This window comes from Diospyros lotus, chromosome 2 (genome assembly GCF_014633365.1).
Source record: "Diospyros lotus cultivar Yz01 chromosome 2, ASM1463336v1, whole genome shotgun sequence".
In the NCBI taxonomy this organism is placed as follows: Eukaryota; Viridiplantae; Streptophyta; class Magnoliopsida; order Ericales; family Ebenaceae; genus Diospyros; species Diospyros lotus.
Window position 1 is genome coordinate 33332965 of NC_068339.1, and position 24861 is coordinate 33357825.

A 24861-nucleotide genomic window follows, 5' to 3' on the forward strand; every position below is an offset into this window, starting at 1 on the left:
AATTTTTATAATAGTGACAAAAAAAAAAAACATCATATTTGCATGAGAATGTGGCTTTAAAAAAATTAAACAAAATTATTTGTGTAAAAGATAAATTATTTTTCACGGAAAGAATTGGTTGTTCTTCAAATTTACTTATCCTGACAACTTTAACTTTTAGAGTAACTAATACTTAATTTTTTTTAAAATTTCATAAATAGATAAATACACATTTAATATTTAAAAATGATAAAAAAAATTTCTAATTTTACAACTCTCTCTCTCTCTTTTTACCTCATGAACTAATTAAAATTTGATTGTTTGTTAATAAAATAAAAGGATCGACAAATTGTCAAATTTTAACTAGTTTATTGGACAAGTAAGATAAAATATATATATATTTATAAAAAAAATTATATTAACAAGTTCAATTAAAATAAAAAATACAACTAGAATTATTAAAAAAATATTTCTTAAATATTAAACAGCCAAATAAAATTACTCTTTCTTGAATTCATATGCAAATGTACATTAGAACCAAAACCAGTAAAATTAGGTCTTCTTTCATCTAAGATTTAATTTTTTATTTAAATAAAACATTATAATTGTTGGCCTTATTAATAACCCCACCACCACTAGCGGGTGAAGCAGCAGTGATCGAAGTAGTCAGAGGCGACAATGAAGGAACGGGTGATTGGGGGCAGCAGCGAACCAACAGGTCATGGCATTGCACGACAATGGAGGCAGCGCATGATGATGGAGGCGGTGATAGGGTTAGAGGCGAACAACAACTGGAGCAATGGTAGCAATCAGCGACCAGAAGGGAATGTGAACAGTCTCAAGCGAGAAGAAAGAAACAGAGGGGCGAAAGGAGATGGGTTTTATGGGGATTTGGGGTTTTGACACATAGTGCATTTTTATTGATTATCTTTTTTGTACATTCAACATTCTTGTGACTGTTTATAACGTCATATACACATCAGCGCCACATCATTGGAATGACAGCAATTCTGACGAGGGCATGCCGAAAAGTCTCAAATATGATTATATTATAAAATATTTTAAAATTTTATGATCACTTTACAAGTAATTGAAGTTTAATGAACACATTATAAAAGGTACCAAAATTTTATGATTTTTGGTGTAAATCACCATTAAGATGTATTTCATATTAGGCAATTTTTTCTTGCTTGAAAAATTCAGTTAGGCCCACGCAGTGCAAGGATTTAACGCGCTTAGGAGAGTGAAAGATCGCTACGTGCGTGTCGCCGGCACTTAGCTTCCCTTGTGTGCGCCCTTTTTTTTTTATGATTATTTAATGAAGGTCACCGAGCGTATCTTCTTTCTACTTGGCTAAAAATTACAACTCAATGAATATAAATTTTTATTTAAATTACCGGTCATCTTCTCCGCTTCTCCATTTCCAGCTCTCTCTCTCTCTCTCTCTCTCTCTCTTCATTACAGCGCTCAAGTTTGGTCCTCGTTTCTTCTCGGAATGCTCGTCAATGGATGACGATGAAACGTACGGTCTCAGCTGCCCCGCCGCCGGTTACTCCGATCACAGCTCTCCATTACCTCTGCCGCCGGACCACCTCTTGTCACCGGCGAGTTACCTGCCGGCTCTCTGTGACGGTCCTCCATTGCTCGGATCGGAGCAAATGTTCGCCGCTACTGCGACGGAACCCGGTGATATTGGATGGGAAGAGGATGCTCCTGGTGCAATTCGAGCCAAAATCCAAGCTCATCCTCTATGCCCTAAGATGTTCCAAGCTTTCATCGATTGCCAGAAGGTCCTGAGCCGGAGGCCTTTCGCTCCCTCCTTGTTTCTTCGTCTAATTCTCTAATGAATCTGAGTCTGTCTTTCTCTCTTTCACTTGATGCGTGCATACATATATATATATATATAGACACACAATAATCATACACGTACGTGTGCCTGGATACGTCTCTGTCTGTGTCTGATATCTATATCCTGCGGTAGTAGTCGTTTTTCAGTCCTCACGCAAAAAAACTGGCCATCGATCTGCAGCAAAAACCAAAAGTAGAAGATATATCAGTCTTGTCGTCCTCTGAGCTCTGTTGAAAATATCCTACTCCGCTAGATAGAACGTATTAAATTTATTTTCTCTTCATTTCTCCTAAAAAGGTTGCAGGAAGCAAACTTAGTTTAGGGTTAACTGGCGTGGATCAACGTTTTAGCTTTTTATCTGCTTCGCTTATTCATATATTAGTTCGTATGCGATGCGCTTTGTGAATGATTTATGGTTTTTTCTTTTTTTCTTTTTTTTACGATACCCTCGAAGGTTCATAATATATGGACGATTGCTTTTTTAGGTGGGAGCCTCACCGGAGATTGCGAATCTGTTTGACGAATTGTACCGAGAAAACAATCCGTTTAGCGAATCAACCGCAGTTTCAACTTGTTTGGGTGATGATCCTGAACTTGACGAGTTCATGGTCTCTCTCTCTCTCTCTCGCTCGCTCGCTACGCTTCAGTTTTGAGTTTCTTCAAACGGCTTACTCTTTTCTTTGTCTTTTGTTGCTCCGAAGGGAACGTACTGCGACATACTGATGAAGTATAAGTCCGATCTGGAAAAGCATTTCAACGAAGCAACAACGTTCTTGAACAGTATCGAGTCGCAGCTGAGAAATCTCTCTGCGGGCGCTTCCAAAAGCTATGTTTCCGGTCTCTCTCTCTCTCTCTCTCCGACTTATATTTATTATGTACATATATCTGCAGATTTTTTTTTTTTTTTTTTGTAAGTATATCTGCATATACTTGAGCCAGACAAATTATATATATATGGTTTCATTTCTCAGTTTTTCTCGAGGTCTGTGCTCTCTGGGATTTTTTGTTTCCCCCAATCAATAGGCTGCCCTTATACTTTCCTGTTTCATTCTAATTACTTTCGTGCAAGATCTTCGTTACTCACGTGGAGGGATAGTGAACGCCCGTTCACACGCTAGGTCTTGACTCGATGCATTTTATCCTTGCAAACTCGCGCGTGTGTGTATATATATATAAACAAAAGTCGCTATTTCGTAGGCGTGACTCGTGAGTTGTTTTTTTCCTGTAGTTGGGCGAGTTCTATTAACATTCTATATAGAAGAACACTTGCGTCCACGGTCTTCAGAATTGGAATAACTGCACGAACCAGAAAAAGAACCCTAAATTTTGGGAAAACTCAATTGTTTGGAGTTTTTCTTTTATGTTTTTGTATTTTTTTTTTTGCCGGGGCGGGGGGGCGAACTTCTTTTTTATCTCCATACCCCCTGCCAATTTCCTATGCAAGATAGGGGTGTGCCAAAAAAAATTGATCTGTTGCAAAATTTGGTTAAACCAAATCACGCCAAATCAAATTGTGCGATTTTTAGGGATAAGTGGTTTAGAACAGTTTGAAAATTTCTAAAATTGTCGGTTTGCGATTTGAGGGTTGGACAGTTCGATTCAAAATCAAACTGCCCGACTAGTATTTTAATAATTAAAAATTAAAAATAAATTAAAATATAAAAGGGATAGGGTCAGGCAACTTGCAACTTCGTTTCTTTCTTGTTTTTCTCTCTATTTTGGCTCTTGACCTAGTGTCGACCTTCCTCTTCACCTTCGTCGTCAGTGAGTCACCTTCAATTTCAATAACTTTATATTTCGTTTATCTTTCATTTTGTGTTAATCGCTGAACATGTAAGATTTGGTCTGAAGTATCATTCGTTTCTTTCTTGTTCTTCGGTTATTCTTTTTTGTTTTGGCTCTCGACCCAACGTCGACCTTCCCCTTCACCTTTGCTTGGTTAATTCGTCGATTTTGTCCAAGATCTAGTCTATTGATCGTCACCGATGAGTCGCTTTTGAGTTCGATAACTTAATATTTTGTTTGTTTTTCATTTCGTGTTAATCGTCGAACAACTAAGATCTGGTTTGAAATTTGAAGCATCATTCATTTATTTCTTGTTCTTTGGTTCTTCCTCTCTATTCTAGCTCTAGACCCAATGCCAACCTTCCTCTTCACCTTCAGCAACCCACACCAACTTGCACATTCAGCAAACTGTGGAAAGCACACCGAATCGCATCACATTTTGCAGTGCGGTTTCTACGCACCAAATCAGACCATTCAATTTGGTTTTATAGAAAAATCGCATATGCAATTTGACGCACTAAATTGATCAAAAATTGGCCAAAAACTGGCCAAATTGAACCGTGCACACCGCTAGTGCAAGGAATAATGATTTTGTTTCAATGCACGACAATAATTTTGAAGACTACTAATCTTCTTCGTACCAAACAAATAAAAGAACAAAGAAAAACTGCTTGTCTTGTAGTAATGACAACTATATTTCTTCCCATTTGGTCAGGTTTTGTTTATTTGTGCGATTATTAATATTGGTAACTGATTGAGAATAGGAAAGCTTTCCTCAGTATGGAGGCATGATTCGATATCCCAACATGAGCTAGATTTCGGCAGGAATTCTGATGCAGAAGGCTTGGGTGGCCTGCTGCGACTCCTTGACCGAGACCTTTTGTTAAGTAACTAGATTGGTTCATGTTTGTATGATGAAATGCCTACGAGGTTCCAGTTAGTTAAATTTATCGGAATCTGATTGTATTAGAAGGTTTGCCGCATGTAAGAACATAGTCATAGGTCAAAGAATAATTAAAATATAACATTCCTAATCCATCCCATCATCAGCTAACAAATTCTACAACATTGACTTCCAACATTTTTGTTCCTTCGTGGTTCAAAGGGGTGGTCGGACGTGAGCTTGTAGCAGTTAGGGAATTGACTTAGGCAATCGACACGGTGGGGGGTTGTTGGCACCTACAAGCATTCTGACGCTCAAGTCAATAAAAGATTAAAGTGGTAGAGTATCGATAGAGTAAAAAATAACATACCTTGACTCTTAATAGAACTGGTTTATATAGAAGGATGAGAGATCTTCCGACACGCATGTTTACATCGGGCGTTGCAAGGTGATGAAACTGGATATCTAGTACCGATAAGGCTTCCTGACGATGGAATAATGTTAACGGAACCTTCATTAAATACAGATGAAATCTATTATTAGGATGATTTGGAGTGGGTGCAAAGTAGCCAGCATGTAGTAATAATGATGACTAGTGTAGATTGGCGCAAAATTAAGATTGGACAGAAGTTAGGTCATGGGCTGAGCTGTCTTTGAGCCTTTTGAACTGAAATAGTTTTGAATTGGACTAGGAGGGTACAATTTTAATCTCAATTGCAAATTAATTGGGTAATATCTTCACACATCCCATAACAGATATGTAGACATTTACAGCCGCCAAGCCTGACAGATGGTGGACTTGATTATATTTATTAGATCGAGTACGGGTGCATTTTGGTGTTTCATTTAGCAACCATATAAAACCAACTAAGATGATACAAAAGCTACTCTCCAGTGAAGAAAGAGAGAGGTGGGGGAGGAGAGAGAGATTTCCAGTGATGTTGTTTCTACTTTATTTCTTTTTCTTTTTTTTGATATTAGCTTACACCTCCTTAACTTTGTGAACTCAATTTTTAACTAATCATAAATTATAAAATTAGCTTACACCTCTTTAACTTTGTGAACTCAACAAAATTATTCCACAATATTCTTGTGTGTTAGTCCTCTTTAGCAAGTACTTGGTCTGTTTTGTTGAACATTTAACGTTGCGGCAATCCTCTTAATTCTGCTACTTGAAAAGTGTGTAAATGTTGAATAAAGTATGATTTAAAATGCATGCGCTGGGTGGGAGACCAAACACTATCATACCTTGGGGGAAGATTCTCGTTAATGGATCAACAGTGTCAGCCGAACTGGAAGAGGTAAAGGTCTGCTTTCATCTGAAAAGAAACTGGTAGGAAATTGTTGTTTATAGTTTCAAATGTATAAAGTTTCCATGAACTAAAAGCAAGTTCCTTTTCTCCACAATCACCCTCATCATCAACGAGATAGATTCCCAAACAAGTCTAATAACTAACACGTGCATAGATGAGTGGACACCATAGTTTTATTCTAAAATATTGTGTTTGCATGCATTGTGTTTGCAATGGGGTCATCCTTTGACATCCAATACTTAATTTTTTAATTTCTTGCTTGCTTACTGGCACAAGTACATACATAATAAAAATAATTTCAATCCATAACCAATTGTACTTGGTATACAGATGGAATATATTCATAAATCTTTAAGTAATAAAAAAAGTTTTTTAGGATACGAAATGTTTTGCTTTACAAAGTGTTTTTTATACATGATATTACTCTTGTCTAGTGAAGAAATTTCAAAACTCTCTCCAAAGTAATATAATATATATAGCTTACAGGATAGTTGGTAACAAATATAGCATGCTCCTTTAAGCATCACTTCAGAGAAAGTGCTTTCTCATGTGCTTTATATCATACTTGATAATTTTGTTTGAATGGCAACCTCCTAATTAAAGTGAACGGTTGGTTTATGCCATAAAGATCCAACTGAAAAAGACCATTCATGGTTGAGGCACTCACTCATCTTGCAGAAAACTAGATTGTGGAAGTTGTTAGGTTTAGACTGAAGAAAAGAAAAGAATAAGTTGGTGGTTTTGCAGATTAGAGAGTTGCTTTTTAGAATTTTTAGTTGATATTTCATTAATTAATATTGAATATTGAACCAAATGCATCTCTTTTATATTTGATGTCAGAAAATTCTAGAAAGGCATGCATTTGAGCTTCTTTATGCAGAATTAAAGAGTCATTCTTACTTTTTTCACAACATCTTTAATGCATCTAGAAAATCACAAATTACTTTTCCAACACCTCCTAGTAATTTGTAATTTTCAGTTGCTCCTTGAACCATTCAACTTTTTCTTTTGTTATAACTTTGGCGAGTACATCTATAAGTTGCTCATCTGTCTTGATAAACTGCAAGCAAATTTCTCCTTAGTTAACTGAATCACCAATAAAATGATGCCTATGTTCAATATGCTTATTTCTTGTGTGGAAAATAGGTTTTTTGTTTATTGCTATAGCTGACATATTATCACAAAAAATAGTAGTAGCATCTAAAACTTCCTATTGCAAATCAATCAAAAGTCTCCTAACCAAATAGCTTCACAAGTAGTTTCAATTCTTACTGAATATTCTGCTTCAGCAGATGATAGTGTAACAGTCCTCTACTTTCTTGAACTCTAAGAGATAATTTGCCCCCCAAACTAAAAATGTAACCCAATGTACTCTTTCAATCGTCCAAATTAACTTCCAGCCCAATCATTGTCGGTGTAACTAACTAACTTGCCACTTACTTCATATACATACTTAATGCCCATTTTTTTGTCCCCCTACAAATATCATAAAATCATCTTTGCTACTGCATAGTAAAGTTTGCTAGGATTACTCATAAATTTGGAAACAACACTCACAACTTGGATAATATCAGGCCTAGTATTAGTAAAATAGATAAGAGAACTAACTAAACTTTGATATATCTTTGCATCCACCTTTACATTTTGATATATTTGCATCCACCTTTTCTACTCCATCATCTTGCTGCAATTAATAGCCATGGGCGTGGATACAGACTTGCAATTTGTCGTAGGAAACTTCTTCAACACATCTTCAATACATTTCTTGAGATAAAAAAAAAAAAAAAAAGAATTCTCCCCTTTCAATTGCTTGACTTGAATTCCCAAGAAATATTTCATAACACCTAGATCAATGATCTCGAATTCTTTCATCATGGTCTTTTTAAAATCTTCAACCATCCTCCAATTTGTTCCCATATAAATCAGATCATCAACATACAAACTATAAGAAAATCTCCATTTTTTGCTTTTTTCACATAAAGAGATTGTCCGTTTGGGCCTTTTTAAAAGTTCATATAGTTGGAAATAAAAATCATTCTTGTTGTTGCTCTACATAAATTTATCTTCTTTTCCTTTCACTTCATAACCTTGTAGTTGCTCTACATAAATTTAATTTATTCCTTTAATTCTCCATTTAAAAATGCAGATTTCACATCAAGCTAATATACCTATATTTCCATTCGAGCCACCAAAGCAAGAATAGTCCTTATTTTTTTCATTCAAACAATAGGAAGAAAAGTTTCATTGAAATCCACTCCAAGCTGTTGTGCATATCCTTTAGCAACCATTCATGCCATTTGCTTTTGTATGTTGCCATCTGCATTAAACTTTGTCTTACACACTTATTGTAGACCGATTGTTTGCTTTTCCTTTTCGAAGTTCTACCAACTCCCAAGTATTGTTCTTCTTAATGCTCTCTATTTCTTCATTCATAACTTCTCTTCTCCAAACTTCCTCCTTTTTAGCCTTTTCAAAACTCTATGGTTCATAAGAAAAGAAAGACACATTAGCAATTTCATAAATTTATGCAAGTGAATGATACTTTCTTAGAGGAGTATCTGAATCAAAATTATCACTATGGGATTGGTTCTAGATGTGCTAGCTTCATGATTGCCTTCATTTGATAAAGATAACTTCAATGTGAATTTGTAGCTTTAAAAACGCAGTGGTTAAGTCTAGAGTAAAATCTTTCTTTCATTCCTATGCTGCATTTTTTTCATCAAATACAACGTCCTTTAAGAATAAAAGTTGTTGTCTATGGTTCATAAGGCCAATAGCCTTTAGACTCTTCACTATAGTCGATATAAATCAATTTCTCTTCTTTTGCATCAAATTTATCCCTTTTTTCAATAGTAACAAGAGCATAAGTGATGTAGCCAAAGACTTTTAAATGATTCACTACTAGTTTATGACCATTCCAAGCTTCGAATGGAGTCTTGTTGCGGACTACTTGAGTCGGAGAGCGATTGAGACTATAAATAGCTGTGTTCACAAAAAAACTTTTTGGAAGCCATTCGTCTTCTAACATGCTTCATGCCATCTCCACTATTGTTTGGTTCTTTCTTTCAACTGCTATTATTACATGACTACAACAATTAAATTTATTTTTCTTCGAAACAACTAAAGTAGAGCCCAGGAGAGAAGGCGAATGCCAGACATCATTGGATGAGACGGGCAACAAGGGGCTCAACCCGCTAGCGGGGGGAGCTGAGGAGCGGAGCATCTTAGGAGCAATAGGGTCTGCAAAACAAAAGACATTTAGAGGGCCCACAGGAGTTTCCCTCCTGCGAGCCCTCCGATGCCTAAGTAAGTACAAGTCAAGATGAAATAAAGATATAATATGATACAATGTGCTCAGTATATGAATGTATCATGTAGGTGGAATCCTCATGCATGTGATTAAAAAAATATGGTGATAGAGATGTATTGCCAAGATGGCATAACCGGGATGTGAGGTTAGCACATGGCACCCAGATGCAGAGAGCACAATTCCCCTACAACACCTAGTGGTTCCAAGGTTATGCATGCTTAGAGGGCATTGAGAAACCCCCCTTCCTGAGAATGGTCCAGAGAGGAAAGAGAACCTTCATGGGCTGACCTAGTTACTGTGAGATCTTTGGGGGCTTTCGAGTAACTTAGGAGGTCACTGAAGACTTGACCGAATACATGCGTAGATGCTCGAGAGGGTCGTCTATGCATACCTGTTAATAATAGGCTCATGTCACGGAGAAAAGCGCTGCACGAGGCTGCGTGGGGGAGGAGAGAATTGCATGGGTTGCTAGGGCACAATGTTGGCATGACGTAGGGCACATATAGGCATAATCGATGCAGTTAGGGCTGTGCATGGGGGCTATTGACACGCGGGGGTGCGCATAGGCCACATGTGGGTGCGGCATGGTGTCTGGAGGTTGGCTGGGTATGGTAGAGGCGTGGGTGGAGCACTGGGGCCCACACAGGGCCACACATGGACCTGCATGGCTGTGTAGGGTGTGACATGGGCGCATATGGAGCATGTTAAAGACCCTTTAGTGTTGGGTCCTCGAATGACTCGAATAGGTCTTTGGGACCCGAATAGATCTTAGGGTCGGGTTATTAGGTGACTCTAATGGGTCTTCAGGACCCAGGCATGGCCAAGGTAGGCACTAGGAGGCATCAGATGGGTCTTCGAGGCCTCGCATGGCCAAGGAAAGCACATTGATGGCTGAGTCTTCCAGGTTAGAAGTTGGAAGGCTTCAGGGTTATGCATGGGCAAGGCTTCAGGGCTGCGTGGGTTTTTGGGGCCACGCACGGCCAAGGCAGGCACTGAGAGGCATCAGGGTGTTTGGGAGAAGAGTTTCTCGGACGTCCGAATGACATGCGCGTGCAAGGCCAAGAAGGGGTTGCTGGAGCATAGCCGACCCCTTTTATAGGGCCAACCACCTTGCCATTTCTCTCTCCTCCTATATATATATATATGATATTGTTTTTGATATTTTTGGCTTTTTCCCTTGACTTCGAAGGGCGATACCCTGGAGAACAAATGTCCGGCCAAGGCACGCTTCTTGAGGACTACGTGCACACTTCCTGAGAACCATAGGCTTGCTTCCCAAGGACTTTTCCAGGGGGAACTGTCCTGGGCACTACCCCACAACAATCGCTCCACCCTATTGAGAGGTGTGTTTAGTTGTGAGTTGTTTCTAGACACCTTTTTCTTTACAATGATTAAGAAAAAGTTTGTAAATGTATTCTCTAGAATGACTAGTCTTGAGAGTTTCATTAAATAATCACTTTTGTCTTTCTGCAAAAGCTTTAAATTGCAAGAAAATGGGAAAAAAATCTTTTTTTTTTTATCAAGGACATAAAGCCAAATCATTCTTGTATAATCATCAAACATGAGCAAGAAATAGTGTTTTTTACTAAGAGAATGAGTTTGGAATGGATTGCAGATAGTTGAATGCATAACTTCAAGAGGTGCACAAGCTCTTCAAGCTATTTTTGAAAAAGGTAGCTGATGCATTTGACCATATATGCAACCTTCATAGGGTCCCTCATTTCTTTGAACCTAAGGAAGTCCAACCACCATCTTCTTTTGTGATAACAGTTGCAATCCTTGGTAATTTAAATGACCATATCTCAGATACCAAAGATATGAATCATCATGCTACACTTTTGAAAGTAACATCTACAAGACTACAACATGTTCAAGCTTAAAGGAAAAATGTTGTTTGGACTCATCTACACCACAACCACTTATTAATTATTTTGTCATAAATTTGACTTCGACCATCGTTAAAAACCAATTTAGAGCCTTTCTCCATCATCTCTCCAACACTAAGAAGAATCTTAGTGATACTAAGAGAGTACAAAATAATATATCATGAGCATGTTTTGTGTTACCTTCCTTTATTTGGACAACAATGACTCATTTGCCTTCAATCTTCACGTTCTTGCTATCTCTAAGCTCCACTTGAGAAGAAGAATTTTCATCAACCTCCACAAAACTTTACAATTTCCTATAACATGAATGATATAGCCATTATCCAAGAATCATGTTTTTTTTTTTTTTCAGCTTGTACTCCCGCATAAGATAACTGATCAACATCTTTTTCCTTTGAAAAATTTGTTGTATTTTTATCTCCACTACTTTCACCATAATCTTTAAACCAGAAATCTCTTTGACAATGATTAGGAATCTTGCATCAAGTGCATCTAAAATAACAATCTTTAGATTCATGACCAGATTTCCTACAAATGGCACAATAAGAATCAACTTCACCAGTTTTTTGTTTAGGTGAATACTCTTTTCTTTCTCTAGAATTTCCTCTGCCTTTGCCTTTGTATTGTGCTTGACCTCCATGTCCTCTCAAGTAAGATCCTTTTTAATGGAAGAAGCCACCTTTCTGACTTTGCTCCATCATTGGCATCTTTTTTTTCTACAAGACTCATCTTTATTTGAAATATCTACTTCAATGGATGGTTGTTGTACCTGCTCACTCTTTGTTCATGTGCTTCAAGAAAGCCCATTAGTTAATTCATTGAAAGTTTTAATAGATCTTTTGTCTCTTCAATCACTGTAACAACATGCTTAAATTTTTTAGGCAAGTTTCGAAGAATTTTCTTAACAATTTTCTTCTCAAGAATTTTGTCACCACAACTTGTTATTTGATTAACGATTGCAACAGCTCTTGTAGAAAAATCTATAACAAGCTCGTCATCCATCATTTTCAAATTGTCAAAATCTCTCCACAAGGTTTGCAACTTTATGGAGATTACTATACTGGACACTCGAAACTCATTCTTCAAAAGTTTTCATGTAGCTTTTGCCTTTTTTATGCCCAAAATTCTATGATAGATGAATTTACTCACTTCGGGTTGAATTATCCTTAATGTCATTGCATTCTTCTTTACATTTTCCTTGAAATGCTTGCTTTACTTTTGTAGTTGGTTTTTTGTTATATTATTCTTCAAAAACTTCCCACTGTGACGATGATGAAGGGGGGCTGGAGGCAATGGCCGATCTGGAAGCTAAAAGTGGTGATGGAAGCCGATTTGAAAGGAGAAAGAGAAAGCCCAGCGATTGTTGTCTTTGCCTTACCACGTGACAGTAGGCTTTTCTTATTTTTGATTTGGGCTTTCTTGTGCTCATGGCCACCTTACAAAAATTGACCGACAACCCTCTGCTCTTGCCGATCGATGAAGTCCTTTGTTAGTCGTTTCACCCTCACCATCGGTTGCTTAAGCTGGCCCCATCGACATCATCAACAATCAGCCATTAAGCTTCCAGATCGGTCATCACAATCCTCCTTCATTTTCGTTGTCATCGTCGTCCATCCTTACCCTTCTTTCTCTCTCTCTCTCTCTTTCTATATATATATATATATGTATATATAACATATCATTTTATTTTTTATTTTTTTACAAGTATACATGTGGGGCCTACTAAAATATTTTAAAATACCAGGTGACGTGCCGCGCCAACAAAGGCACACGCCTCTCCAATCGGATTCAGGTATTGAATAAAATTGCACTCAATTGATCAAATCGGGATACTATTGTCAAAATTAAAATGTTTGAATTAGATTGCAAAAACATGAAAAAAAATTGACTTTTTATTGCTATTAGCCCAATTTTATATCAGTTGCACTTTGATGACTACTCTCTTGTTTATCATATGATGATATTATTTGGCATGAATGTAATTTTAGAGCTTTCGAGGATATAAAGAGCCATTAATAGTTTTAATGCAAGCTCTCTTTCTCTCGGGAGGATGTGTCCTTTTCTGGACTACATTTCTTTCTACATGGTTGTTTATAGAAAAAGAGAAAAAAAAAAAAATGGCCGTCGTCTTCTGGTTTTATTATTGGGGGGCTTGGGGATTGTAACTTGTATCTTGTCCATTTGAGCTTTCTTTTGTTATGATAGTTTAATCTTGTTGGTCTCATGTTAGTCAGCCTTACAGCCCGTTTTGTGTCTTTATTTATTTATTTTTGGTCCACACACACACACACACATGCGCACAAGCCAGCAAATGATTAATTCATTTCTGGGAATGGATTTACTGTCATATAGTTTTTGCTCTGTTTGGCCACAAGTTTCATACTTCTTTTTTATTAGAACGACGCTATGCAGTCCGAGATTCCAAGTCGAAATAGAACATTTTTCATTTTTGTGGGGAATTTCCATTTCTGCCTTCAATCCTGTAGTCTCGGATTATATGACATTATTCTTTTGATTATACATTCTTTTGTCCTGGCCAACTGCTCTGGTCTGCAAGCAAGATACACTGCCATTGTTGATGTGAAATTTACTTAAATGACTGGAGTATAGTACCACTGAGACACTCCCTCCAGAACATTTGGGCTTACCTAGAATAAAACAAAACAAAACAAAAAAAAGTGACAGCTTTGATATTTGTGAATTTTGCATGTTTATGACAGTAATATGCTCTATATGTTATGGTGCATCAGATTTGATCCTTGCGTCATCAAAGATAATTCCATCTGGTATGATGTTTTACCAGATTATTCAATATGTTGGCTTTCATATGTTGCAATTTTGACCTGACTTGGCAGACATACTTATATGCTCGTCTGTGAGTGCATTTTTATTCGAGTTGTGCACTTTCTGGTTTGCAATGAGATTTATGGCAGTGTGGGACTTTAAGATAATACCACAATGATAAGAGACAAAATTAATATCAAGAGCTTAATAGAAAGTTACATTATGAATCTTATTTATAGGCCAAAAATTTAACTATAATATAATTAGTAATTTAAATTTACTATGATCCCAATTCAAATCTTATATACTTAGTTGCTTCCACATGTTATTGATAAGCATAAGTTTTTAAAGTATATTCAAGCCATTGTTTTTTGGTTAGGAGAAATTTTATAAATATGATCATTTGACAACTTCGAAGGCAGAAAATAATTTCTCCTCTTAGAGATGCATTCAACTTTCAGAATAGAGATGATAGAAGGTGTTTGTTGGGATTGTGTTATATAGACCTCAAGATGTAATAAATGTGAGAAGGCAATTCAATTAGTGTTAGTAAGAAGTTTATAGTTAGTGTTTGATGCCTTAAATAAGTTAATCTTTATTATAGGAATTGACTTCATTCTTACTTTGCTTCATAGCACATTGAAAGGTGATGTTACATGAGAAGCACTACACACATTTTTCAATATCTTGTTCTTGTTTTAGTTATGACTTTGAAGCTTTTCATATTTGTGTTCTCTTAGTTTATAGGTACTCATAATCTATAGAATTGATATTATTTGAGTTGTGTTGCTTGGATATTCCTTTGATATATGAAAGGATATTTATTGATTGTTATAATAAGAGTTTATTAATTCATGGGTAAGTAAGCTACAGATGGCCAAATAACTAAAATAAACTTAGTTTGTAGGGTGCCATGACTTGAAAGTCATCAAATTTATTTATGTCATAATTTGCTTGAGCACCTAATCTATTTGATATATAGAATGGAACAACATAAAATCAATATTTTTTGAAATTATGTACGCAAAAATGATTGAAAATGACAAAAGGTCTAGGCTAGAGGATAATTACCTACTTTCCTGTTGTTAAACAGAGTTTATATATTTTTGCACCTGATTTCCAAATACTCCAGTTAATGTTATTCATGCTGGTTATGCTCGACTTTGCTTTGTGATGGGGAAAATTTTCACTGGTATTTAATTCTATTTAATTTGATAACTAGCTAGTTAAATTTGGCAATGGAAGTTACATTTTCATGTTGGCGTTGTTATTAGACGAGGCCATGGAATCATCAGAGGATGACGTTGGTGTAGGACAGACCTCCCAAATAGGAGAAGATCGAGAACTCAAGGATAAGCTTTTTCACAGATATAGTGGTTGCGTAAGTTCCTTGATGAATGAATTTTTAAAGAGGAAGAAAAAAGGAAAGCTACCTAGAGAAGCAAAGCAAATTTTGCATGATTGGTGGACAACTCACTTCAAATGGCCATACCCAACGGTAGAATATCTTGCAAACATTTCATTGGTCTTTGACATTTTGAATTGCACCCTATATATAATTTTTCTTTTCATCTAGTTTTTTGCTTTTAGTAACTAGATGTAAGATTTGCATGAATACTGTGAACACATTAGGCCCTCCTTGTTATGATATCTTTTTTGTTTAAACTTAATGATCCACATGTGTATAATGTTCGGGCTAGCTCCATGTAGCTTTTATGGTGCGCTATGGGTACCCTTAAAAATCTAAAGTTTAGGGTGGTTATTTGTGTCTCTAAGTCCTCTTTAATCTATAACTGTATACTATAAGAAGATGAAACTATATTGCATAACTAGTATTATTTGGTTTTGCAATCATCAAGGCCAAGTTTCCATTTTGACAACTTATTACTTTCTACTGCTTGTGTTGGATGAAATTTTTTTTCCATGGCCAAATATCATCCATTCATACAGTAATTTTATTGGTAACGTAGGAAGCAGACAAAGTTGCTCTAGCAAGGTCGACAGGCTTAGACCAAAAACAGATAGACAATTGGTTCATAAACCAGAGAAAACGACATTGGAGACAATCGTCAGGGAACATGCAATTTGCTATTATGGATAGCCTTTATGGGTCATTTCACATTACTGATCATTGAGGTGGACTTTCTTTCGTTGCCTACTTTGTTCTTGTATGGACTCAAACATGGATTATTTCTCCTAGTGGTAATGAAAATTGTTATGACTCTCTTTTTCATTTTCTTTTCTTTTCTACTATATTCCTCAAACATTGATCATTTTTAGATTGTCCTATCAAGCCCCGTCTTGCCCATGTTCAGAAATCCGATGCTTGCGCCTTTAGGCGAACTCTGATTATGCTTAGAGCTAGAAATGTGTAATCTCCATAGATTTCTTGCTATCTCACGGCTTACAATGTTTCTATAAGGAACTCTTCAGATTTTAAAAACTTAACTTGGAGGTACACCTTGAGCTTTCTGAACTTACATATCAATGCGGACACTTGCATTATATCGGATTTCTTATATGCATCCCACTAGAAAGCTGGCATCTGTCTACACGTTAGCCCAGAGGTAGCGCATAGCCCCCAAAGATACTTCTACTCCTTATGTTAGCCCTCGTGGTTGTTATATTCCTCGGGAACACAGGAAAAAGGTAAGAATGTCCCTTAAAGCAATGTTTTAAAAATTGGACCGGACCGGTTTAATCGGGAACCGGTGGCCTATCCGATCCGGTTCAACTTAAAAAGTCAAATGCCTTTCAAATCGGTCAAAATCCAGTTGGGCCGGTGAACCGAAAACTGAATTGACCCCGATTTTTTCATCCCTCACTCACTTTTAAATTTTTAATTATTTATTAATTCTATAATAACATATATAACAATTATATATAAAATATTAGTTGTATATTAGTTAATAATAGCATTTCTCATAATAATATATACAATATTAGTATTTTAAATATATATTAAAATATACATCTAATATATATTATTTAATTATAAAATATATATGACATCATCCGGTCGGACTGTTCCGGTCTAACCGGTCGGGCCAACTAACGCGAGACCCAATTAATAGGTCGGTTTGCTCTCCGGTCCGATTTTTAAAACATTGCCTTAAAGTGACCGTATCTTGCACCAAAGCAGCTAAAAATCGCAGTACATCTTTGGATTGTGGACGTAGGCTAAACACCGACCTGTGAAAATAAAATACAGATATTCACTCTAAATGCGAATGTAGACGAAATGCTGAATTGTGAAAACAAAGTATTGGTATTCTCTCTTTAATTGTAGACATAGGTGTGACGCCCCGTTCTCACTTATGGGTCTCATTCGTGAATAATTACCCGAATTGTCTACCTTCCTAACCATTTGTGAATGGCGGACTATGTTTCAACACGAAACGCCCTTGGCGAGAACTAGACTCCGTCATTCCCTTCCTTTAACCCCAAGATTCACTAGCGGAATTGGGGTTTAACCACACTACACTTGGCAAAAAAATCTCATTAAGATGCTCAATCACCATTTTCTGATTTATTTTAATTTTTCTTCCTTCCAAGAATTTTACCGGGCTCCATAAGTTTACAATTTCAATCAACCCTTCAATTTATACCAATTTTGGAGGAAAAACTCATATAATTTAAACTTTCAAAATTTTTTGGCATTTTCTCCAAAATACCCAAAACTCCTTTATTTTTAAAAATTTCTCCGGGGCCCATAATCAACCAAGAATTGCCCCAAAATCCCCCAAATTTTTCAAATTTTTCTAGCAGGGCCCGCACGGGGCCCCGCGATGCACTAGCTGCGTGGGTTGCGAGCGCTTGCCGCGCTCCCGCATGGGGCCGCACGCCCGCACGGCTGTACGCCTACGCAGCCCAGTGCGCTCCTGCTGCCCGCTGTGGCCCCCTGCACGCCACACACGGGCCCCGATTGCTGCCACTTGCCAATCTTACTCATTTTTTTTTTTCTCTTGAGCCTTTCTAACCCAAAATTTTCAGATTTCTCACACTTCATACATGCATAAAAAATATCCATTTTTTTTATGATGCTTACAATAGAAAATACTCATTTCTTCTTCCACCAAGTTTACATCACATGCAAAAAAAGATTGCATTAACGTTTTAGACTTCAATCAAGCCATCAACTAACAAAATACATTTCTTGGGGCATTCTCCATGCATCTTCCATGCTCTCCATCCACAATCTCACTTTCCCCTTACTTGGCAACCTATATGTAAGGTAAAAACCTCATGAACTCAAAGCTCAATAAAGGTGCAACGCAAAGTAAATATGAATATAATAAGATTATATGATGCCAAATGCATGCAAGTGTGGCTAGGTCTCTTTGCCCTCACAACCCACCAAAATTAGAGGCATCAACCCACTATTCCCACCATGTTCCCATCTACCCTATGGCCATAGGTCTCATGTACACAATAGAACATGCAAAATGCAACATACACATTTATGAACCATACTTACAACACATTGCAAGGCCACCCTCCCGTGGGGCCATCCCTTACCTTGACTCCTTAAGATCTTCAATAAACTTTAATCTTCAAGACCTTTCTTTTAATTCCAACTCTCCACTTGAAAGAAACTAGAAAAGAAATGAAAAAGCTAAGGCACCATCAAGAGAAAAAGATCTATACTACAACGAGGTAAAAATCGTACCTTTCATCCTTTCTTTCTCATTTCCTTCTTCTTATCTTTTCTTTCTTCCATTATTTCTTTCCTTCATTTGAGAGATTTTTCCCTAAGTCTTGATATTCCAAACTCAAGAGCACATCCTAGCCCTTGATATTTCTTTTTGAGGCTCAATCTCAACCCTTGAAAGAAAACACAATCCATGCCATGGTCTCTTTAGATCTCAACCATTGGATCATTTTGCCTTTTCAAGACTTAATCTCTACCATTAATAGAAAGCACAATCCATGTGCCTATCCAAGAACTAACCTTAGCCATCCAAAATTAGTCTTTAATTTAATTTATTAATATGTTGGCAATTTTGGCCAACCTTCAAGACTAAATGGTGGCCCTTAGATCACTTTTCAAATCCAAGAATTAATCTCATCTCTTGAATTTTCATTTATTTCTCATTTAAATTTATGAGACTATTTTTCACTATTAATACATGACTAATTTCATTTCTTTTTAGATTTTCTTTTAATCCAACACCATCATGTCTCATTAAATGCTTGAAAGACTAATTTGCATTTCTTTTGCATTTATTTAAATCTCTCATTTCTCTTGGTCAAGAGCTTGCCAAGTGTCACTCCTTGACACCAAACTTGGCTTCCAAGCCTCCACCTTGGCCATCAATGTGGCTCCACCACATTTAATTCCCAATTTAGGGAAAAATAAATTACCTCTTAAATATTAACAGACTATAATTAATTTCCCTCTTTAAATAATAAAATTCCCTCATGGAATTATACTCTCAAAATTATCAAAATACCCTTTATTGAACTTTACTACCCAAATTATCAAAATGCCCCTCTCCTAAGGCACCCTTATTCTAAAAATCCATTACCTTCTCAAGGGCATTTTTGGAAGTTTCTCACTTCCTTTCTCATTCTCTTAACACCGGTAATATTAGGTGTTACAATAGGCGAAACCCTGAACTGCAAAAACAAAATATCAGTATTCTCTCTTTGATTGCCAACATAGGTGAAGCACCAAACTGCCCAAACAAAATATTGATATTCGTTTGTTGCAAATGTAGGCGAAGCAATGAATAACCCAAAAGAAATATTGATATTCTTTTGTTACGGATGTAGGCAAAGCACCAAACTGCTCAAACAAAATAGAGTGCTATAATGCATGCCCCATGTAACTAGGTAGGGACTACATTCTTCCACCTAGTCAAATATTACTCACATACAGGTCGTCGGGCATGCTCCCACAATAACTAGTTTAATTTGTCATTGAACGCAAAGACCGAGAGTGGCAACCTCTCCTAATTTCTGTTCTCCTGCCCTATATATATAAGTGGAAGGAGCAGGGAATAGGGAACGACTCGCATGTGCCAGCGTGGCCATGACCAGTTGGGCACAATGTTATCATTTCTTCCATGCATGTTTATCGGTACTCACTCCTTACACTGTACTAGGGTGCCTCATAGGCATGTCTACACTTCTTTACAGTTAGACCTTTCTCAAGGAGACTCTATGGGTTTCGGTGTGCACGCAATAGATAGGTAAATTGCCAAGCTCCTAGCGATGAAAAGATCGGGGCATGTGGCAACAACCGTCAAGCCCCAACAAGATCTACGAGTCTAAGGGGACTCGAGAGGTCAAGACATGACTCATCCCACTAGTCGTGGTGAAGGCAATGATACCCCCCGTTGGCCTCATGCTCTGGTTGCTTAACGAGACTCTCTATATTTCATAGTACCTTGGTAGGTACATTGTTATTCATCCAATCATTTCCTATTTTCATAATTTTTGTAAGTTTACATATAAAACTACTTTACCCCCCAAAAGTTGGGGAAAACCAGCATCCTCGAGACAATTACACTAGGGAGCCGGGTTTTCTTCTTGTATATATATGGGCAAGTAGTACTCACAAAACATACAGGTCCCTTTTGAGGTAATCAAGTCCTGCACTCAATTTTCGGTAATTAGTTATTGCCTTTTAAGTGTTCAATTACTTTACATAATCTACTATGCCTTTTTACCTTTATACATATATGCATACATACTAAGCATGCACAAATAGTCCTTAGAGTGCTCATCCTTCCCAAAAAATAATCATTTCATTGATATATATGAAGCTCAGAGTATAATAGTCAAAATGAGTTACAAAATTGATCTAAAAGCATCAAAAAGTAAAATAAACTTATCCTAAGGCTGAGCGTGTGAGGGATCATCCTCAAAAGGGACAATTGAGGTCCCTGCTTGCCCTTCCTCCAAGATGTCCAGACCTTGTTATGTCGACATACACCAAAGCATCAATTGCCTATAACGTCTCTCCCGTAGTAGAATCTGGTGGCATTTGGAGTCTCGAAGCTAATTTCGGCATGAGCGGACTACACTAACTAATAAAATTAAACAAATCGTCCTCTTAACCAGCCCTTAGTAATCCGCTGACACACTCAGCTTTGGGTCGCCGAGCTCTCGCCAATTAGGGATGCTGAAGTGTAACACCCCTAGCATGAAAACCAGTTCCAAAAAGATCTCCTTGGGACACCTCATCTCCATGTGCCCCCAGGAAAAGTAAAATCCAGACTTCATGAAGCTCGAGGCATACTCCTCCTTCCTCGCGTAGCATTCCCAAGAGAGTTTGTACTCCTTAATCGTCGTCACTTGGATGGTGTGGATGAAAGTAAAGCAAGATCGCTATGGGGCAAGCAGCGTAGTTCAAAATTTTTGAACCTTACCCCGATCTCGGCGATTGGATCAACGTCGAAATCAAACAATCATATACATAATAAAGTAAATCTAACCTTTAGATTTTTAAGTCGTTTGCGGATTCAAGTCGTCCAAGTGTCCGACCTCTAACTTGTGATACGCGGCACGCGTCCGTTGGTGAGGAGAGCGGAATAGGAGTGCTAGCTCCTTCTCCTAACAAGGCTTATGAATGGACGGGAAAAGAATCGATTTTCAACTCTTGTAAAACAACAAAATCAAATAGCTTTTTTTGGGCATCCATAATGGGCTATTTATAGAGAGGTAACCTCCTAGGGTTTTCCAAACCCTAATGGACATGAAATTGGGCTAGCCCATTAATCCTAGTCCAACTAGAAATTAAAGTGGCCCAAATCCATTTATAAAATATTTGACCCAAATCTAATTCAAGCCCAAATATTTAATATTTAATATTTGGCTCAAATCTAATTTAGCCCAAATATAATATTTATTATTTAATATTTGACCCAAATCTAATTTAGCCCAAATATTTAATTTAATTTAATATTTGGCCCAAATACTTTATCTAGCCTAAGTATTAAATTAAGCCCAAATTATTAAATTCAAAACTTCTTTCTAATTTAATCAATTGTTATTTTAGGAAACTTTTTCCTTTATGACGACCCCTCGTCATATCAACGTCATTACGTCTGTTTGTTCTTTTCCCGTGAGAACCTACAACGGCACAACTTCTTGCCGAAGTGTCCCACTTAACCATACGTCCGCTTTCCTGGTTTAAGCCAAGGACCGTGCCTATTGCGTATGACTCATTAGGCTCCCGAATATGTTAGCAATGTGTCAGTACGAACACATAAAACAAGATTGGCCTCTAGCAAGGCATCATGCCTACCCAATTATTCAGAAGGATTCATAATCCGCAAATAACCTTTCACGAGCATGGTTACCGTGTAATTCGATCATCTCGTCAATGTATCCTATGTGATCTCAAGTTGGCAATGTGTTGCTTGATTATGATCACATAAGTCTTTCTTCGATTATTCGGATATCTTCACTTAATAGAAAGTGAATCAATAACTTCTTATTGATCTCTTTTACTATGGCCATGGATTTAAAGTAAATATCCACCAAAAGCGCCTTAGATACATCATCCTCTATCAAGGGATAAACAAGTCCTATCTTAGTTATGCACCCATCTCCATAAGCCTCACGATATGCCCAACGATCGCCCACGTGTAGCCTTTATCTAGGTCCATCGAAACGATATCAAAGCATATCGGTCTTCTTATGAGATGACCGTGATAACCTCAGGTCCAAGGATTAGTTACACCCATCTCGTATGAGAATTCCATCAACATATAATCAAAATGGATCCTCATGGCGAGTCATGTCCAGTAGCATGTTCTCCAACATTGGTCACCTATGTACTTGTCTAGGCATCCCCATGTCTATGGATGTGAGACCCCCATTGCTATCACATAGCAAAAACATAGCACATACAAGTCTTACCGCAATTCTCAATGTCCATTCTTGACATTGCTACGACTTGGGACATTTAATGATGTCGAGAAACTGTGATGCATCATCTCACATCTTTATAGATTAATCACAGTACACATCATATGGACTTCTATCTAGTTTAATCCGATCATTACATTAATAACAAGAAACTAATAGAATGACTTCTTGTAGAATTAAATAACTCTTTATTCAATATGAAATATGATTACAAATGTTAGTGTATAATTTGCCTAATCTAATTGGGTCTAGAGCACCTACACTAACAGTGGATGTCCATTTCCGTCAACTGGCAGGTAGCTTCTTCAGCTTTCCCTTTTACTTCTTAGAGCTGGACATGCAAGTTCTTCGTCCCCTCCATCATGCGTGCATATCTAAGCCAACTTGCGTCCCATTCTTCAGGACATCGGGCATCCAGAGGCATTATACTCTTCCCTTTTACCTTGTATCAAAAGGAAAGAGTGAGAAGCCATTGTTGTGGGGGTGCCCAAGAAAAATCAAAACAAATTCCAAAAAGCACCTAGAAGTATCCAAGAAGCTGAAGACTTAGATGACCTCGAAGAGTCTTCCGAGCAAGAGTCTCTCAAAGACTCCAAAGAGTCTTCGAGCCAGCCATACCTTTAAGCTCATCAAACCAAAGCCCAAGACTCATCTAAAAAGTCTTCTAGTCCCAAGTCTCTCAATGACTCAGAGTCTTCGGAGAGACCTCATCCGAAGGATTCTCTTTCGAGGCATCTCGTCCCTGATGGTACCTTCAAGCCCTCTGGCCTTATTCGCAACATTTTTTCCCCAAAGAGTCAGGTCACGCATGCATGCCATGTGTCATGTGGCCCCCAAGAGGAGACCCGGATCTAGGACCTGAAGACTCAGACCTAAGTCTAGCACTTCAAACCCATCTGAAGACTCTCATCCAAAGACACTCATCTGCAACCTCGCACAACATACATCTCATTCTAAGAGGGTACCATCTTACTTAGGCATTGGAGGGCCTATGTGGGAGAGCTCCCCGTGTGCCTTCTGACTGTGCTTATGTTGCAAACCCATCTAAAGACTAGCAAGTCGAAGACCCAAGTCTTTGTAGCTAAAGTCTCCCGAAAACCTGATTGGCATCTTAAGACTCAGGGTGACTTTTCTGCTTTCCTCGATAACGGATCAAGCTTCTCCTTAAGAATCTTGCTTTTCCGGATAGCGAATCGAGCCATCCTCCATATAGATGCCAGTTGACACCCCTTGTCAGCATAAACTTTACTCCTCACCTCCTTACTGAGCTCTACCATGTTGTCTCCTAGGACATATAAATTTAATTGTTGTGTTCCAACAACAACATTCATCTCAATGTGCATCACATCAACATTATATGGCAATAGATGTATTTTCCAATATGGAAACTCCCTAAATGTAATTTGTTTTGTCCAGTTGTGATCAACCCCATATCCAAACAAACGTGCACCTTGAGACTCAAATATTGTAGGTATACATCTAACCCTTTACCACATTTCTTCACTAGTTAACAGATGAGGAGATAATGTGAACTCAATACAATTTCTTTTAAATGCTCTCTTGTTCTATTTGTAGGGATGTTCCATGGGAAAAAATTGTTGATGACAATAAAAAAAATGAAACTTTCCTGCTATATTGAAGTATGAAAGCCTTAGACCCCTCCATATAATATGGGCAAGCAATTTTCCCAATAGTCATTCAACTAGAAAACATCTCATAAGTAGGAAAGTCATTCACAGTTCACATTAAAGATGTCCTCATCATAAAGTTTTGTCTTAGAAACACATCATAAGTTGGAGAACCTTCATTCCACAACAATTTTAAGTCATTGATTAGTGGTTGCAAATACACATCAATCTTATTTTTGGGATTAGATGAACTAGGAATAATAATGGTTAGGAACATTACTTCTCTTTTCATGCACATCAGAGGAAGATTGTAAGGAGTAATAATGATAGGCCAACAAGTATAAGCGTGCCCAGATAAGCCGTATGGAGAAAAACCATCAACACATAAACCTAATCTCATATTTCGAGGGTCGGCAACAAAATCAAAATAGGTTTTATCAAAATGTTTCCTCACCTCTCTATCCGATGAATGAGATAAAACATTGGACTCTCTTGAATTCTCACGATGACATCTCACGTGACTTGTTGTAGCCAGTGAAGAATAAAGTCTTTGTAGCTTAGGCA

At 37.4% G+C, this 24861-nt stretch overlaps 1 protein-coding gene across 2 annotated transcripts; it reads left to right on the plus strand.

Moving 5' to 3' along the window:
• The first annotated feature begins 1442 nt into the window (after positions 1-1442).
• LOC127795505 (homeobox protein knotted-1-like 6) lies at positions 1443-15980 on the plus strand. 2 transcript variants are annotated; one of them, XM_052327232.1, is made up of 6 exons: positions 1443-1769; positions 2314-2436; positions 2530-2665; positions 12750-12797; positions 15064-15287; positions 15760-15980. In XM_052327232.1, the coding sequence occupies exons 1-6, from the start codon at positions 1485-1487 to the stop codon at positions 15922-15924; spliced, it is 981 nt and encodes a 326-aa protein (XP_052183192.1). In that variant the 5' UTR covers positions 1443-1484; the 3' UTR covers positions 15925-15980. The 2 variants fall into 2 exon arrangements, with proteins under 2 accessions (XP_052183192.1, XP_052183194.1); XM_052327234.1 differs by lacking the exon at positions 12750-12797.
• The last annotated feature ends 8881 nt before the right edge of the window (positions 15981-24861 follow it).

Excerpts from the sequence above, each read along its gene's own strand:
- LOC127795505 (XM_052327232.1), top strand. The coding sequence starts at position 1,485 with ATGGATGACGATGAAACGTACGGTCTCAGCTGCCCCGCCGCCGGTTAC. Across the intron at positions 2,437-2,529 it reads CTGAACTTGACGAGTTCATG|GGAACGTACTGCGACATACT; the intron begins GTCTCTCTCTCT and ends GTTGCTCCGAAG. Across the intron at positions 2,666-12,749 it reads TTCCAAAAGCTATGTTTCCG|GTGACGTGCCGCGCCAACAA; the intron begins GTCTCTCTCTCT and ends TTAAAATACCAG.